Genomic DNA, 17,323 nt, shown 5'->3' with positions numbered 1-17,323 from the left:
TGGCACTATGCACGCATTCTGCCAATCCTCAGGCACCTCACCAAGAGTCATACATACATTAAATAACTTTACCAACCAGTCAACAATACAGTCACCCCCTTATTTAATAAATTCCACTGCAATACAATCCAAACCTGCTGCCTTGCCGGCTTTCATCTTCCGCAAAGCCCTCACTACCTCTTCTCTGTTTACCAAATCATTTTCCCCAACCCTCTCACTTTGCACACCACCTCAACCAAGACACCCTATATCTGCTACTCTATCATCAAACACATTCAATAAACCTTCAAAATACTCACTCCATCTCCTCACATCACCACTACTTGTTATCACCTCCCCATTTGCGCCCTTCACTGAAGTTCCCATTTGCTCCCTTGTCTTACGCACTTTATTTACCTCCTTCCAGAACATCTTTTTATTCTCCCTAAAATTAACTTTTCACCTCTTGCATCTTTCTCTTGACCTCTGTCTCTTTCTTTTATACATCTCCCACTCAATTGCATTTTTTCCCTGCAAAAATCGTCCAAATGCCTCTCTCTTCTCCTTCACTAATACTCTTACTTCTTCATCCCACCACTCACTACCCTTTCTAATCAACCCACCTCCCACGCTTCTCATGCCACAAGCATCTTTTGCGCAATCCATCACTGATTCCCTAAATACATCCTATTTCTCCCCCACTCCCCTTACTTCCATTGTTCTCACCTTTTTCCATTCTGTACTCAGTCTCTCCTGGTACTTCCTCACACAAGTCTCCTTCCCAAGCTCACTAACTCTCACCACCCTCTTCACCCCAACATTCACTCTTCTTTTCTGAAAACCCATACAAATCTTCACCTTAGCCTCCACAAGATAATGATCAGACATCCCTCCAGTTGGACCTCTCAGCACATTTACATCCAAAAGACTCTCTTTCGCGCGCCTGTCAATTAACACTTAATCCAATAACGCTCTCTGGCTATCTCTCCTACTTACATACGTATACTTATGTATATCTCGCTTTTTAAACCAAGTATTCCCAATCACCAGTCCTTTTTCAGCACATAAATCTACAAGCTCTTCACCATTTCCATTTACAACACTGAACACCCCATGTATACCAATTATTCCCTCAACTGCCACATTACTCACCTTTGCATTCAAATAACCCATCACTATAACCCGGTCCCGTGCATCAAAACCACTAACACACTCATTTATCTGCTCCCAAAACACTTGCCTCTCATGATTTTTCTTCTCATGCCCAGGTGCATATGCACCAATAATCACCCATCTCTCTCCATCAACTTTCAGTTTTACCCATATTAATCGAGAATTTACTTTCTTACATTCTATCACATACTCCCACAACTCCTGTCTCAGGAGTACTGCTACTCCTTCCCTTGCTCTTGTCCTCTCACTAACCCCTGACTTTACTTCCAAGACATTCCCAAACCACTCTTCCCCTTTACCCTTGAGCTTCGTTTCACTCAGAGCCAAAACATCCAGGTTCCTTTCCTCAAACATACTACCTCTCTCCTTTTTTCACACCTTGGTTACATCCACACACATTTAGACACCCTAACCTGAGTCTACGAGGAGGATGAGCACTCCCCGCGTGACTCCTTCTGTTTCCCATTTTTTAGAAAGTTAAAAATACAAGTAGGGGAGGATTTCTGGCCCCCCGCTCCCGTCCCCTCTAGTCGACTTCTACGACATGTGAGGAATGCGTGGGAAGTATTCTTTCACCCCTATCCCCAGGGATAATATATATATATATATATATATATATATATATATATATATATATATATATATATATATATATATATATATATATCTATATATATATATATATATACGCACACATACACACATACACACATATATATATATATATATATATATATATATATATATATATATATATATATATATATATATATATATATACACACACACATATACACACATACATATATATATACATATGAAAAACGTAAGAAATAATTTAGAAAACTGAAACTTCTATCTTGAAATGAAATTACAAAAAATGAATGTCACATTATGGTTCAACCTCTGGCTATGGAAAAGGGAAATGTATAATTTATTTACACAAACGTCAATAGTAGTTTTCATCAATTTAACTACTGAATCATACTGCCTGGACCACTTCTCTTATCATGAAACTGGAATATTGGCTTATGATGTTTCTCAATTGTCTTCATTACACAAAGTATAACCATATCTTGGATACATGAGGGTAGGTAGTTGGTCATCCGCCATAATAAAGCCTTGACAGACCAAAAGTTTATCTAGACCTCAACTTTTCCAGTACATTCATGAAAAACACCTTTTTGCTTTCTATCTCTATCCCTTTGAAAAAATGCTCCCTTTGTTCACATTTCAATGAAAGAATAGGTTTCAATGTCTAAGCTACATTCTTTTCCAATTTCACTATTTTCTTGTCAGAGCACCATGTATGAAAACTATCACTCCAGTAACACAACTATAAACATTTACTTTCCCTTTAAAAAAGTTCTGGGGAAGTCTGTCTCGATACACTGCGGGTCACTCTACCACCTGGCGAAGTTTGTGTTGCAATGGTTCTTAATGCACGAAAGTAGTAGCATCACTGCCAGGGAGCTGCCAGGAGAACCTGGACTCCCCCAGCAGCGACGACAATGACTTCTACGACGGCCGACAGCCTGTAGGGCCCGTCGCACGAAGCTGTAGCAAGACTCGTTGGGGCTACTGAGGTCAGAGGAACTTTGGGAGGAAGATGCCGCACCCATGGGGTCTATGGCGCGGGACCGTGTGCGTCGCCGGCCATTTTTGCGGCTCCCATACCTATTGGGGGGGCAGGAGTCACTGTCGCTATGGTTGTGCGCATGGTAGTGCAGGAGGTCATCATCATCAGTGGTGGTGGAATTGAGATCCCTCTCGATGCTGGAGGCCTTGTCATCACTGGAGGACTGTTCAGGTCGGTGCCCCTTTACCAGCACATCCTGGGACTCAAACTTCCTGTGGCGCTGTTCCATGGCCCACACACTTATCATCAAGCGCCCTCCAATCTTGAGGATCCTGGCCAGTTCCCTGAGGGCCCGAACACGCCTTTCAGTGGTGGCAAAATGGTGGATGACAGCAATGTTGAGGGCAGCATCGAAAGGCTCGTCACGGAAAGGTAAAGCTAGGTTGTCGCTTACCATCACCTCATGGTCTCACTCACTGGCTGCGTTTGTAAGGTTGAAACAGCGATCAACACCCACTTTGAACACCTGCTGGTTAATGTGCAAGTACTTGCCGTTACCAAAACCTATGTCGGCCATGATATATATTATCCCTGGGGATAGGGGAGAAAGAATACTTCCCACGCACTCCTCACTTGTCGTAGAAGGCGACTAAAGGGGACGGGAGCGGGGGGGGGCTGCAAACCCTCCCCTCCTTGTATTTTAACTTTCTAAAAGGGGAAACAGAAGAAGGAGTCACGCGAGGAGTGCTCATCCTCCTCGAAGGCGCAGATTGGGGTGTCTAAATGTGTGTGGATGTAACCAAGATGAGAAAAAAGGAGAGATAGGTAGTATGTTTGACGACAGGAACCTGGATGTTTTGGCTCTGAGTGAAACGAAGCTCAGGGGTAAAGGGGAAGAGTGGTTGGGGAATGTCTTGGGAGTAAAGTCAGGGGTTAGTGAGAGGACAAGAGCACGGGAAGGAGTAGCACTACTCCGGAATCAGGAGTTGTGGGAGTATGTGATAGAGTGTAAGAAAGTAAATTCTAGATTGATATGGGTAAAACTGAAAGCTGATGGAGAGAGAAGGGTGATTATTGGTGCATATGCGCCTGGGAATGAGAAGAAAGATCATGAGAGGCAAGTGTTTTGGGAGCAGCTGAATGAGTGTGTTAGTGGTTTTGATGCACAATACCGGGTTATAGTGATGGGTGATTTGAATGCAAAGGTGAGTAATGTGGCAGTTGCGGGAATAATTGAAATACATGGAGTGTTCAGTGTTGTAAATGGAAATGGTGAAGAGCTTGTAGATTTATGTGCTGAAAAAGGAATGGTGATTGGGAATACCTGGTTTAAAAACCGAGATATACATAAGTATACATATGTAAGTAGGAGAGATGGCCAGAGAGCGTTATTGGATTACGTGTTCATTGATAGACGCACGAAAGAAAGACTTTTGGATGTTAATGTGCTGAGAGGTGCAACGGGAGGGATGTCTGATCATTATCTTGTGGAGGCGAAGGTGAAGATTTGTATGGGTTTTCAGAAAAGAAGAGAGAATGTTGGGGTGAAGAGAGTGGTGAGAGTAAGTGAGCTTGGGAAGGAGACTTGTGTGAGGAAGTACCAGGAGAGACTGAGTACAGAATGGAAAAAGGTGAGAACAAAGGAGGTAAGGGGAGTGGGGGAGGAATGGGATGTATTTAGGGAAGCAGTGATGGCTTGCGCAAAAGATGCTTGTGGCATGAGAAGCGTGGGAGGTGGGTTGATTAGAAATGGTAGTGAGTGGTGGGATGAAGAAGTAAGAGTATTAGTGAAAGAGAAGAGAGAGGCATTTGGACGATTTTTTGCAGGGAAAAAATGCAAATGAGTGGAAGAGGTATAAAAGAAAGAGGCAGGAGGTCAAGAGAAAGGTGCAAGAGGTGAAAAAGAGGGCTAATGAGAGTTGGGGTGAGATAGTATCATTAAATTTTAGGGAGAATAAAAAGATGTTTTGGAAGGAGGTAAATAAAGTGCATAAGACAAGGGAAGCAAATGGGAACTTCAGTGAAGGGGGCTAATGGGGAGGTGATAACAAGTAGTGGTGATGTGAGAAGGAGATGGAGTGAGTATTTTGAAGGTTTGTTGAATGTGTTTTATGATAGAATGGCAGATATAGGGTGTTTTAGTCGAGGTGGTGTGCAAAGTGAAAGGGTTAGGGAAAATGATTTGGTAAACAGAGAAGAGGTAGTAAAAGCTTTGCGGAAGATGAAAGCCGGCAAGGCAGCAGGTTTGGATGGTATTGCAGTGGAATTTATTAAAAAATGGGGTGACTGTATTGTTGACTGGTTGGTAAGGTTATTTAACGTATGTACAACTCATGGTGATGTGCCTGAGGATTGGCGGAATGCGTGCATAGTGCCATTGTACAAAGGCAAAGGGGATAAGAGTGAGTGCTCAAATTACAGAGGTATAAGTTTGTTGAGTATTCATGGTAAATCATATGGGAGGGTATTGATTGAGAGGGTTAAGGCATGTACAGAGCATCAGATTGGGGAAGAGCAGTGTGGTTTCAGAAGTGGCAGAGGATGTGTGGATCAGGTGTTTGCTTTGAAGAATGTATGTGAGAAATACTTAGAAAAGCAAATGGATTTGTATGTAGCATTTATGGATCTGGAGAAGGCATATGATAGAGTTGATAGAGATGCTCTGTGGAAGGTATTAAGAATATATGGTGTGGGAGGCAAGTTGTTAGAAGCAGTGAAAAGTTTTTATCGAGGATGTAAGGCATGTGTACGTGTAGGAAGAGAAGAAAGTGATTGGTTCTCAGTGAATGTAGGTTTGCGGCAGGGGTGTGTGATGTCTCCATGGTTGTTTAATTTGTTTATGGATGGGGTTGTTAGGGAGGTGAATGCAAGAGTATTGGAAAGAGGGGCAAGTATGCAGTCTGTTGGGATGAGACAGCTTGGGAAGTGAGTCAGTTGTTGTTCGCTGACGATACAGCGCTGGTGGCTGATTCATGTGAGAAACTACAAAAGCTGGTGACTGAGTTTGTTAAAGTGTGTGAAAGAAGAAAGTTAAGAGTAAATGTGAATAAGAGCAAGGTTATTAGGTACAGTAGGGTTGAGGGTCAAGTCAATTGGGAGGTAAGTTTGAATGGAGAAAAACTGGAGGAAGCAAAGTGTTTTAGATATCTGGGAGTGGATCTGGAAGTGGATGGAACCATGGAAGCGGAAGTGTATCATAGGGTGGTGGATGGGTCGAAAATCCTTGGAGCCTTGAAGAATGTGTGGAAGTCGAGAACATATTCTCAGAAAGCAAAAATGGGTATGTTTGAAGGAATATTGGTTCCAACAATGTTGTATGGTTGCGAGGCGTGGGCTATGGATAGAGTTGTGCGCAGGAGGGTGGATGTGCTGGAAATGAGATGTTTGAGGACAATATATGGTGTGAGGTGGTTTGATCGAGTAAGTAATGTAAGGGTAAGCGAGATGTGTGGAAATAAGAAGAGCGTGGTTGAGAGAGCAGAAAAGGGTGTTTTGAATTGGTTTGGGCACATGCAGACAATGAATGAGGAGAGATTGACCAAGAGGATATATGTGTCGGAGGTGGAGGGAACGAGGAGAAGTGGGAGACCAAATTGGAGGTGGAAAGATGGAGTGAAAAAGATTTTAAGTGATCGGGGCCTGAACATACAGGAGGGTGAAAGGCGGGCAAGGAATAGAGTGAATTGGATCGATGTGGTATACCGGGGTCGACGTGCTGTCAATGGATTGAATCAGGGCTTGTGAAGCGTCTGAAGTAAACCATGGAAAGTTCTGTGGGGCCTGGATGTGGAAAGGGAGCTGTGGTTTCGGGCATTATTGCATGACAGCTAGAGACTGATTGTGAACGAGTGGGGCCTTTGTTGTCTCTTCCTAGCGCTACCTCGCACACATGAGGGGGGAGGGGGATGTTATTCCATGTGTGGTGAGGTGGCCATGGGAATGAATAAAGGCAGACAGTGTGAATTGTGTTCATGTGTATATATGTATATGTCTGCGTGTGTATATATATGTGTACATTGAGATGAATGGGTATGTATATTTGCGTGTGGGGACGTGTATGTACATACATGTGTATGTGGGTGGGTTGGGCCATTTCTTTCGTCTGTTTCCTTGCGCTACCTCGCAAACGCGGGAGACAGCGACAAAGCAAAATAAATAAATAAATAAATATATATATTCTTTTTCTTTCATACTATTCGCCATTTCCCGCATTAGCGAGGTAGCGTTAAGAACAGAGGACTGGGCCTTAGAGGGAATATCCTCACCTGGCCCCCTTCGCTGTTCCTTCTTTTGGAAAAAAAAAAAAAAAAAAAAAATGAGAGGGGAGGATTTCCAGCCCCCCGCTCCCTTAATAAAAAAATATCTACGAAACCTAATAATCCATACTGGAACTCTTCTCATGTCATTTAAAAAATGATACAATTATTTTCACCCTAACTTCAATGTGCATGGCATGTAAGGGGAGGACACTATATTTCCCTCTCATCAAATTACTGAGGAAAACTTTTATGATTGCTGTGTAACAATTTGGGCACTGATGACTGAGTTGTCTGAGAAGAAAAGGACCACTGTAGTTGGAGAACTGTGATCCACTGCACTTTGGCAAGAAAGCAGATAACTGTAATATGCAAAAAACTGTAAAATATGAAATAAGATAAATGTAAAAAAGTGCGACTACAAGTGAAAAAATCATTTATTTATATGGTTTGAGGGAGAAACATTTAAAGTCTATCATGTGTTGAAATTAGCATAAAATGCCATTTTGAATATGATGTAACACATTCCAAAAATATAAAGTAGTTCTTTTTTGTAAGATACCATAAGGAAGTTTGAGAAAATAAAATAGTCTAAAAATCAATGTAAAAAAAGGAAATCAGTTTCTTATATATTTACATACATAATGCACTGTGGAATTAAACAAGATTTGAATATCTGAAGGCCTCAAGACCTTATGGCACTTTAGAATTGGAGTATAATGCACAGACTTATGATAATGTGCTTCAACTTGTAACAAGCTGGAAAAAATTGTCTAAATATTTTCAAAGTCTATGAGAATTTTCTCTTTTCATAAATTTTGTTCATGGACATTCACCATTTCCTGCAATAACAAAGTATGCAAGGAACAGATGAAAAAATGGCTCCTACACACATATCCACTCTCTGGCCGTCATGCATAATGCACTGAAACCAGAGGCCTCTATCCACAACCAAGCCCTGCAGACCTTTCCTTGGCTTACCCTGATAATATACATGATAAACATACAGATACCTCACATTATGATAAGATGGTGTTTGCTGATGATATGGTGGAGGTGGTATGTTTGAGTAAGAAACTGTATAAGTTGGTGTGTAAGTTTGAGAGAGTGTGTGAAAGGAGAAAGTCGAGAGTGGATGTGGATAAAAGCAGGGTTATTAGGTATGTCAATGCATAGAGAGATGGTAGTTGAAATTTGAGTTTACATGGAATGAACTTGGAGGAAGTGGAACATTTTAGATACCTAGAAGTGGCTATATCAGAGAATGCAACCATGGGAGCTGAAGTGAACGATAGGGTGAAGCAGGTAAAGGACTTGGGTGAGTTGGGAAATGTGTGGAAAGAGAGGTCACTGTCTTTCAGGGTGGAGATGAGTGTGTTTGATGGTATAGTAACCCAGTTAGTGCCATATAGTTGCAAGGCATGGGCATTAGACAAAAATATGGATAGGATGAATGTTTTAGAATTGAAATGTTTGAGGATGATAAGTGGTGTGAGAAGGGTTGGTCACATAAGAAATGATAGGGTAAGAGAGAGATGTAGTATTAAGAGAACTGAAGATGTAGTACTATGAGAACTGAAGAGGATGACTAAGTGGGTTTACATGTCAGAATTGGAAGGAACAAGGAAAAGAGAAAACTAAGCAGGAGGTGGAAGAATAGATTGAAAGATGCATTGGAGGCTTGGGGCTTGAATACGCAGAAGGATGCAAGGCATGCTATCGGTAGAGCAATGTGATTTACAGGGATCAACGTGATGTCGGTAAGCTGAACCAGGGCATGGGAAATATATATATATATATATATATATATATATATATATATATATATATTAGTGAAAGAGAAGAGAGAGGCATTTGGACGATTTTTGCAGGGAAAAAATGCAGTTGAGTGGGAGACGTATAAAAGAAAGAGACAGGAGGTCAAGAGAAAGGTGCAAGAGGTGAAAAAAAGGGCAAATGAGAGTTGGGGTGAGAGAGTATCATTAAATTTTAGGGAGAATAAAAAATGTTCTGGAAGGAGGTAAATAAAGTGCGTAAGACAAGGGAGCAAATGGGAACTTCAGTGAAGGGCGCAAATGGGGAGGTGATAACAAGTAGTAGTGATGTGAGAAGGAGATGGAGTGAGTATTTTGTAGGTTTGTTGAATGTGTTTGATGATAGAGTGGCAGATATAGGGTGTTTTGGTCGAGGTGGTGTGCAAAGTGAGAGGGTTAGGGAAAATGATTTGGTAAACAGAGAAGAGGTAGTAAAAGCTTTGCGGAAGATGAAAGCCGGCAAGGCAGCAGGTTTGGATGGTATTGCAGTGGAATTTTTTAAAAAAGGGGGTGACTGTATTGTTGACTGGTTGGTAAGGTTATTTAATGTATGTATGACTCACGGTGAGGTGCCTGAGGATTGGCGGAATGCGTGCATAGTGCCATTGTACAAAGGCAAAGGGCATAAGAGTGAGTGCTCAAATTACAGAGGTATAAGTTTGTTGAGTATTCCTGGGAAATTATATGGGAGGGTATTGATAGAGAGGGTGAAGGCATGTACAGAGCATCAGATTGGGGAAGAGCAGTGTGGTTTCAGAAGTGGTAGAGGATGTGCGGGTCAGGTGTTTGCTTTGAAGAATGTATGTGAGAAATACTTAGAAAAGCATATGGATTTGTATGTAGCATTTATGGATCTGGAGAAGGCATATGATAGAGTTGATAGAGATGCTCTGTGGAAGGTATTAAGAATATATGGTGTGGGAGGCAAGTTGTTAGAAGCAGTGAAAAGTTTTTATCGAGGATGTAAGGCATGTGTACGTGTAGGAGGAGAGGAAAGTGATTGGTTCTCAGTGAATGTAGGTTTGTGGCAGGGGTGTGTGATGTCTCCATGGTTGTTTAATTTGTTTATGGATGGGGTTGTTAGGGAGGTGAATGCAAGAGTTTTGGAAAGAGGGGCAAGTATGAAGTCTGTTGGGGATGAGAGAGCTTGGGAAGTGAGTCAGTTGTTGTTCGCTGATGATACAGCGCTGGTGGCTGATTCATGTGAGAAACTGCAGAAGCTGGTGACTGAGTTTGGTAAAGTGTGTGAAAGAAGAAAGTTAAGAGTAAATGTGAATAAGAGCAAGGTTATTAGGTACAGTAGGGTTGAGGGTCAAGTCAATTGGGAGGTGAGTTTGAATGGAGAAAAACTGGAGGAAGTGAAGTGTTTTAGATATCTGGGAGTGGATCTGGCAGCGGATGGAACCATGGAAGCGGAAGTGGATTATAGGGTGGGGGAGGGGGCGAAAATTCTGGGAGCCTTGAAGAATGTGTGGAAGTCGAGAACATTATCTCGGAAAGCAAAAATGGGTATGTTTGAAGGAATAGTGGTTCCAACAATGTTGTATGGTTGCGAGGCGTGGGCTATGGATAGAGTTGTGCGCAGGAGGATGGATGTGCTGGAAATGAGATGTTTGAGGACAATGTGTGGTGTGAGGTGGTTTGATCGAGTAAGTAACGTAAGGGTAAGAGAGATGTGTGTAAATAAAAAGAGCGTGGTTGAGAGAGCAGAAGAGGGTGTTTTGAAATGGTTTGGGCACATGGAGAGAATGAGTGAGGAAAGATTGACCAAGAGGATATATGTGTCGGAGGTGGAGGGAACGAGGAGAAGAGGGAGACCAAATTGGAGGTGGAAAGATGGAGTGAAAAAGATTTTGTGTGATCGGGGCCTGAACATGCAGGAGGGTGAAAGGAGGGCAAGGAATAGAGTGAATTGGACCGATGTGGTATACTGGGGTTGACGTGCTGTCAGTGGATTGAATCGGGGCATGTGAAGCGTCTGGGGTAAACCATGGAAAGCTGTGTACGTATGTATATTTGCGTGTGTGGACGTATGTATATACATGTGTATGGGGGTGGGTTTTGCCATTTCTTTCGTCTGTTTCCTTGCGCTACCTCGCAAACGCGGGAGACAGCGACAAACCAAAAAAAAAATATATATATATATATATATATATATATATATATATATATATATATATATATATATATATATATATATATATATATTTTTTTTATTTTTTTTTTATACTTTGTCGCTGTCTCCCGCGTTTGCGAGGTAGCGCAAGGAAACAGACGAAAGAAATGGCCCAACCCCCCCCCCCATACACATGTACATACACACGTCCACACACGCAAATATACATACCTACACAGCTTTCCATGGTTTACCCCAGACGCTTCACATGCCTTGCTTCAATCCACTGACAGCACGTCAACCCCTGTATACCACATGACTCCAATTCACTCTATTTCTTGCCCTCCTTTCACCCTCCTGCATGTTCAGGCCCCGATCACACAAAATCTTTTTCACTCCATCTTTCCACCTCCAATTTGGTCTCCCTCTTCTCCTCGTTCCCTCCACCTCCGACACATATATCCTCTTGGTCAATCTCTCCTCACTCATTCTCTCCATGTGCCCAAACCATTTCAAAACACCCTCTTCTGCTCTCTCAACCACGCTCTTTTTATTTCCACACATCTCTCTTACCCTTACGTTACTTACTCGCTCAAACCACCTCACACCACACATTGTCCTCAAACATCTCATTTCCAGCACATCCATCCTCCTGCGCACATCTCTATCCATAGCCCACGCCTCGCAACCATACAGCATTGTTGGAACCACTATTCCCTCAAACATACCCATTTTTGCTTTCCGAGATAATGTTCTCGACTTCCACACATTTTTCAAGGCTCCCAAAATTTTCGCCCCCTCCCCCACCCTATGATCCACTTCCGCTTCCATGGTTCCATCCGCTGACAGATCCACTCCCAGATATCTAAAACACTTCACTTCCTCCAGTTTTTCTCCATTCAAACTCACCTCCCAATTGACTTGACCCTCACCCCTACTGTACCTAATAACCTTGCTCTTATTCACATTTACTCTCAACTTTCTTCTTCCACACACTTTACCAAACTCAGTCACCAGCTTCTGCAGTTTCTCACATGAATCAGCCACCAGCGCTGTATCATCAGCGAACAACAATTGACTCACTTCCCAAGCTCTCTCATCCCCAACAGACTTCATACTTGCCCCTCTTTCCAGGACTCTTGCATTTACCTCCTTTACAACCCCATCCATAAACAAATTAAACAACCATGGAGACATCACACACCCCTGCCGCAAACCTACATTCACTGAGAACCAATCACTTTCCTCTCTTCCTACACGTACACATGCCTTACATCCTCGATAAAAACTTTTCACTGCTTCTAACAACTTGCCTCCCACACCATATATTCTTAATACCTTCCACAGAGCATCTCTATCAACTCTATCATATGCCTTCTCCAGATCCATAAATGCTACATACAAATCCATTTGCTTTTCTAAGTATTTCTCACATACATTCTTCAAAGCAAACACCTGATCCACACATCCTCTACCACTTCTGAAACCGCACTGCTCTTCCCCAATCTGATGCTCTGTACATGCCTTCACCCTCTCAATCAATACCCTCCCATATAATTTACCAGGAATACTCAACAAACTTATACCTCTGTAATTTGAGCACTCACTCTTATCCCCTTTGCCTTTGTACAATGGCACTATGCACGCATTCCGCCAATCCTCAGGCACCTCACCATGAGTCATACATACATTAAATAACCTTACCAACCAGTCAACAATACAGTCACCCCCTTTCTTAATAAATTCCACTGCAATACCATATATATATATATATATATATATATATATATATATATATATGCCCTTACATGCACATATACATACAAATAGATTTCAACGTATACATACACATACAGATACACGATTGAATTTCTGGCAACTAATGGTTCGGCACCTCCTTTATTCCTCACAAAATTACATGAGGGAACTTGAAGTTATTGGCGGCCACAGATGGTGTTGTGTGTAGGTTGTGCTTATTTACATTCTTTACACTGCACTTGTTGGTGGTGACACCAGAATTCTGTGAGATTCTTAGCTTATTTTGCTTAAATTTAACCCTAACTATGGCTTCTAAAACATATGCGAGTGTCAATCTTGGTGTCAAACATAAACACCAGTCCATATTGATCCAAGATAAAGTAGATCTGTTGAAAAAAATGGACCGTGGTGTTTCGTTGTGTAAGCTGTGTGACATCTACAGTATTGGTTCATCAACTGGTTATGATATAAAGATGCAAAGGAGAAAAAATATTGAAATTCTCTGCAGACAGCAATTCCAAGAAGCAAATGACGATTAGAAAAGCTATGAACGATGGTAAGCGTACTGAGCATGAGCGAGTGATCATGGAATGGTTTTGACAACATCGGAGTAATGGAGTGGACTTGTCAGGTATCATGATAATTGAACAGGCTAAGTTGTTCCATAAATAACTTAAATTACAAAATGAGCATGACTATAGTGAAGGATGGCTTCAAAGATTCAAAAAGCATCATGAACTTTCCATGAATAAAGTGTGCAGAGAAAAGAGGCCTGCAGACCATGAAGGAGTTGCCGGGTATGTGGATGAATTTGTGAAACTCATAGGTGACCAGAACCTCCGCCCTAAGCAGGTGTATAATGCAGATGAAACTGCATTATTCTGGTGATGCAAACCTAAGAAAACATTAACAACTTTAGATGAAGAAGACCCCACAGGATTCAAACAATCTAAAGACAGACTTACCATCTTAGGGTGCTCAAACATTCAATATTTGTTTAATCTAAATTTCTAGCAGTCCATTGTATGCTTTAGACACATGGGAGATGCATAATTAGTGGATTTGAGGTGTGTCGATGAATCATTATTACGTGACCACGGTTGGTCCAGCAAAATGGTCAATCTGGCAAGGCTTTAGAACCAAGAGTACTGGAAAATTGGTGGTGTACCTGTACATACACAGGCATATACATATATACACATGTGCATATTCATACTTGCTGCCTTCATCCACTCCCATTGCCACCCCACTACACATGAAATAGAATATGTGGAAGGAGAGAACATCATCTCAGAGAGCAAAAATGGGCATGTTTGAAGGAATAGTAGTTCCAACAATATCACATGGCTGCGAGGAATGGGGTGTAGATAGGGTTGTACGGAGGAGGGTGGATGTGGTGCGAATGAAATGTTTGAGGACAATATCGGGTGTGAGGTGGTTTGATTGAGTAAGTAATGAAAGGGTAAGAGAGATGAGTGGAAATAGTGTGGTTGAGAGAGCAGAAGGTGTGTTGAAATGGTTTAGACATATGGAGAGTATGAGTGATGAAAGATTGATGAAGAGGATATATGTGTCGAGGGGGTGAGACAAGGAGAAGTGTGAGACCAAATTCGAGGTGGAAGGATGGAGTGAAAAAGATTCTATGCGACTGGGATCTGAACATACAGGAGGGTGAGAAGCATGCAAGGAATAGCAGGAATTGGAGCGGAGATATACTGGGGTCGATGTGCTGTCAATGGACTGAACCAGGGCATTGAAGCATCTGGGGTAAACCATGGAAAGGTCTGTGGGGCCTGGATGTAGATAGGGAGCTGTGGTATCAGTGCATCATATATGATAGCTAGAGACTGAGTGTGAATGAATGTGGCCTATTCTATCTGTTTTCCTGGCGCTACCTCACAGAAGCAGGGGGTAGCAATGCTGTTTCCTTTGGGGCATGGTGATGCTAGGAATGGATGTGCATGTAAAAATTCTGGCATTTTTCTGTATTCAAGATCATATGGCAGATACAGATTCCTAGTATTGAAATTCATGATTTCCTGTTGAAGGATCAACAACAACAAATTAATCATTTGCTGAGAAGTTCTGTATGATGGTTTGTTTCTAAAGTAAGTGATGCAGCCAACACTTCTTTCCACTATCTGGAAAAACTGAAAAATACCTCATCTTGAATATTCAAGGAAGATTTATTATAAGGTAAGTCAAAGATGTAGAAAGGAGGAAGACACCATAATTGTAGCTGAAAACATTAAGTTGTAACATATACTGTGCTTACAGTTTATAATCGTTTTATAATATACAAGTGCCTTTGGGATAAAAATACAGATATTCCAAAAACTTTCATTAGAAATGTTCTCTGGCCAGACAATGATGAAGGGCAAACCATTGAGCCAAGACTCCAGTCTGTAATGGCAACACTCAACGGACTGCACACATCAATGCAGGTGGCCAGAGATGACATCACACAACTTGGGCAAAACTTAACTGCACTCACCAATGTTACCACGTAAGTAATAAAATGCACGTACACATAAATTAAGAACATGTGTGTGAAACCATTTTTTTTTTTTTTTTTTTTTTTTTTATACTTTGTCGCTGTCTCCCGCGTTTGCGAGGTAGCGCAAGGAAACAGATGAAAGAAATGGCCCAACCCCCCCCCATACACATGTACATACGTCCACACACGCAAATATACATACCTACACAGCTTTCCATGGTTTACCCCAGACGCTTCACATGCCTTGATTCAATCCACTGACAGCACGTCAACCCCTGTATACCACATCGCTCCAATTCACTCTATTCCTTGCCCTCCTTTCACCCTCCTGCATGTTCAGGCCCCGATCACACAAAATCTTTTTCACTCCATCTTTCCACCTCCAATTTGGTCTCCCTCTTCTCCTCGTTCCCTCCACCTCCGACACATATATCCTCTTGGTCAATCTTTCCTCACTCATTCTCTCCATGTGCCCAAACCATTTCAAAACACCCTCTTCTGCTCTCTCAACCACGCTCTTTTTATTTCCACACATCTCTCTTACCCTTACGTTACTCACTCGATCAAACCACCTCACACCACACATTGTCCTCAAACATCTCATTTCCAGCACATCCATCCTCCTGCGCACATCTCTATCCATAGCCCACGCCTCGCAACCATACAACATTGTTGGAACCACTATTCCTTCAAACATACCCATTTTTGCTTTCCGAGATAATGTTCTCGACTTCCACACATTTTTCAAGGCTCCCAAAATTTTCGCCCCCTCCCCCACCCTATGATCCACTTCCGCTTCCATGGTTCCATCCGCTGACAGATCCACTCCCAGATATCTAAAACACTTCACTTCCTCCAGTTTTTCTCCATTCAAACTCACCTCCCAATTGACTTGACCCTCACCCCTACTGTACCTAATAACCTTGCTCTTATTCACATTTACTCTTAACTTTCTTCTTCCACACACTTTACCAAACTCAGTCACCAGCTTCTGCAGTTTCTCACATGAATCAGCCACCAGCGCTGTATCATCAGCGAACAACAACTGACTCACTTCCCAAGCTCTCTCATCCCCAACAGACTTCATACTTGCCCCTCTTTCCAGGACTCTTGCATTTACCTCCCTAACAACCCCATCCATAAACAAATTAAACAACCATGGAGACATCACACACCCCTGCCGCAAACCTACATTCACTGAGAACCAATCACTTTCCTCTCTTCCTACACGTACACATGCCTTACATCCTCGATAAAAACTTTTCACTGCTTCTAACAACTTTCCTCCCACACCATATATTCTTAATACCTTCCACAGAGCATCTCTATCAACTCTATCATATGCCTTCTCCAGATCCATAAATGCTACATACAAATCCATTTGCTTTTCTAAGTATTTCTCACATACATTCTTCAAAGCAAACACCTGATCCACACATCCTCTACCACTTCTGAAACCGCACTGCTCTTCCCCAATCTGATGCTCTGTACATGCCTTCACCCTCTCAATCAATACCCTCCCATATAATTTACCAGGAATACTCAACAAACTTATACCTCTGTAATTTGAGCACTCACTCTTATCCCCTTTGCCTTTGTACAATGGCACTATACACGCATTCCGCCAATCCTCAGGCACCTCACCATGAGTCATACATACATTAAATAACCTTACCAACCAGTCAACAATACAGTCACCCCCCTTTTTAATAAATTCCACTGCAATACCATCCAAACCTGCTGCCTTGCCGGCTTTCATCTTCCGCAAAGCTTTTACTACCTCTTCTCTGTTTACCAAATCATTTTCCCTAACCCTCTCACTTTGCACACCACCTCAACCAAAACACCCTATATCTGCCACTCTGTCATCAGACACATTCAACAAACCTTCAAAATACTCATTCCATCTCCTTCTCACATCACCGCTACTTGTTATCACCTCCCCATTTACGCCCTTCACTGAAGTTCCCATTTGCTCCCTTGTCTTACGCACCCTATTTACCTCCTTCCAGAACATCTTTTTATTCTCCCTAAAATTTACTGATAGTCTCTCACCCCAACTCTCATTTGCCCTTTTTTTCACCTCTTGCACCTTTCTCTTGACCTCCTGTCTCTTTCTTTTATACTTCTCCCACTCAATTGCATTTTTTC

At 42.0% G+C, this 17,323-nt stretch overlaps 1 protein-coding gene across 2 annotated transcripts in view; it reads left to right on the top strand.

The window, feature by feature from the left end:
• Positions 1 to 17,323, top strand: part of LOC139755962 (uncharacterized) — a 223,175-nt gene that overhangs the window by 88,875 nt on the left and 116,977 nt on the right. For both annotated transcript variants that reach the window (XM_071674798.1, XM_071674799.1), the window contains exon 5: positions 15,040 to 15,181. In XM_071674798.1, the coding sequence (XP_071530899.1) occupies positions 15,040 to 15,181 (142 nt within the window). The remainder of the gene's footprint in view (positions 1 to 15,039; positions 15,182 to 17,323) is intronic.

Source organism: Panulirus ornatus, chromosome 20 (assembly GCF_036320965.1).
Source record: "Panulirus ornatus isolate Po-2019 chromosome 20, ASM3632096v1, whole genome shotgun sequence".
NCBI classification, from domain to species: Eukaryota; Metazoa; Arthropoda; class Malacostraca; order Decapoda; family Palinuridae; genus Panulirus; species Panulirus ornatus.
This window is presented reverse-complemented; position numbering and strand designations above follow the sequence as displayed.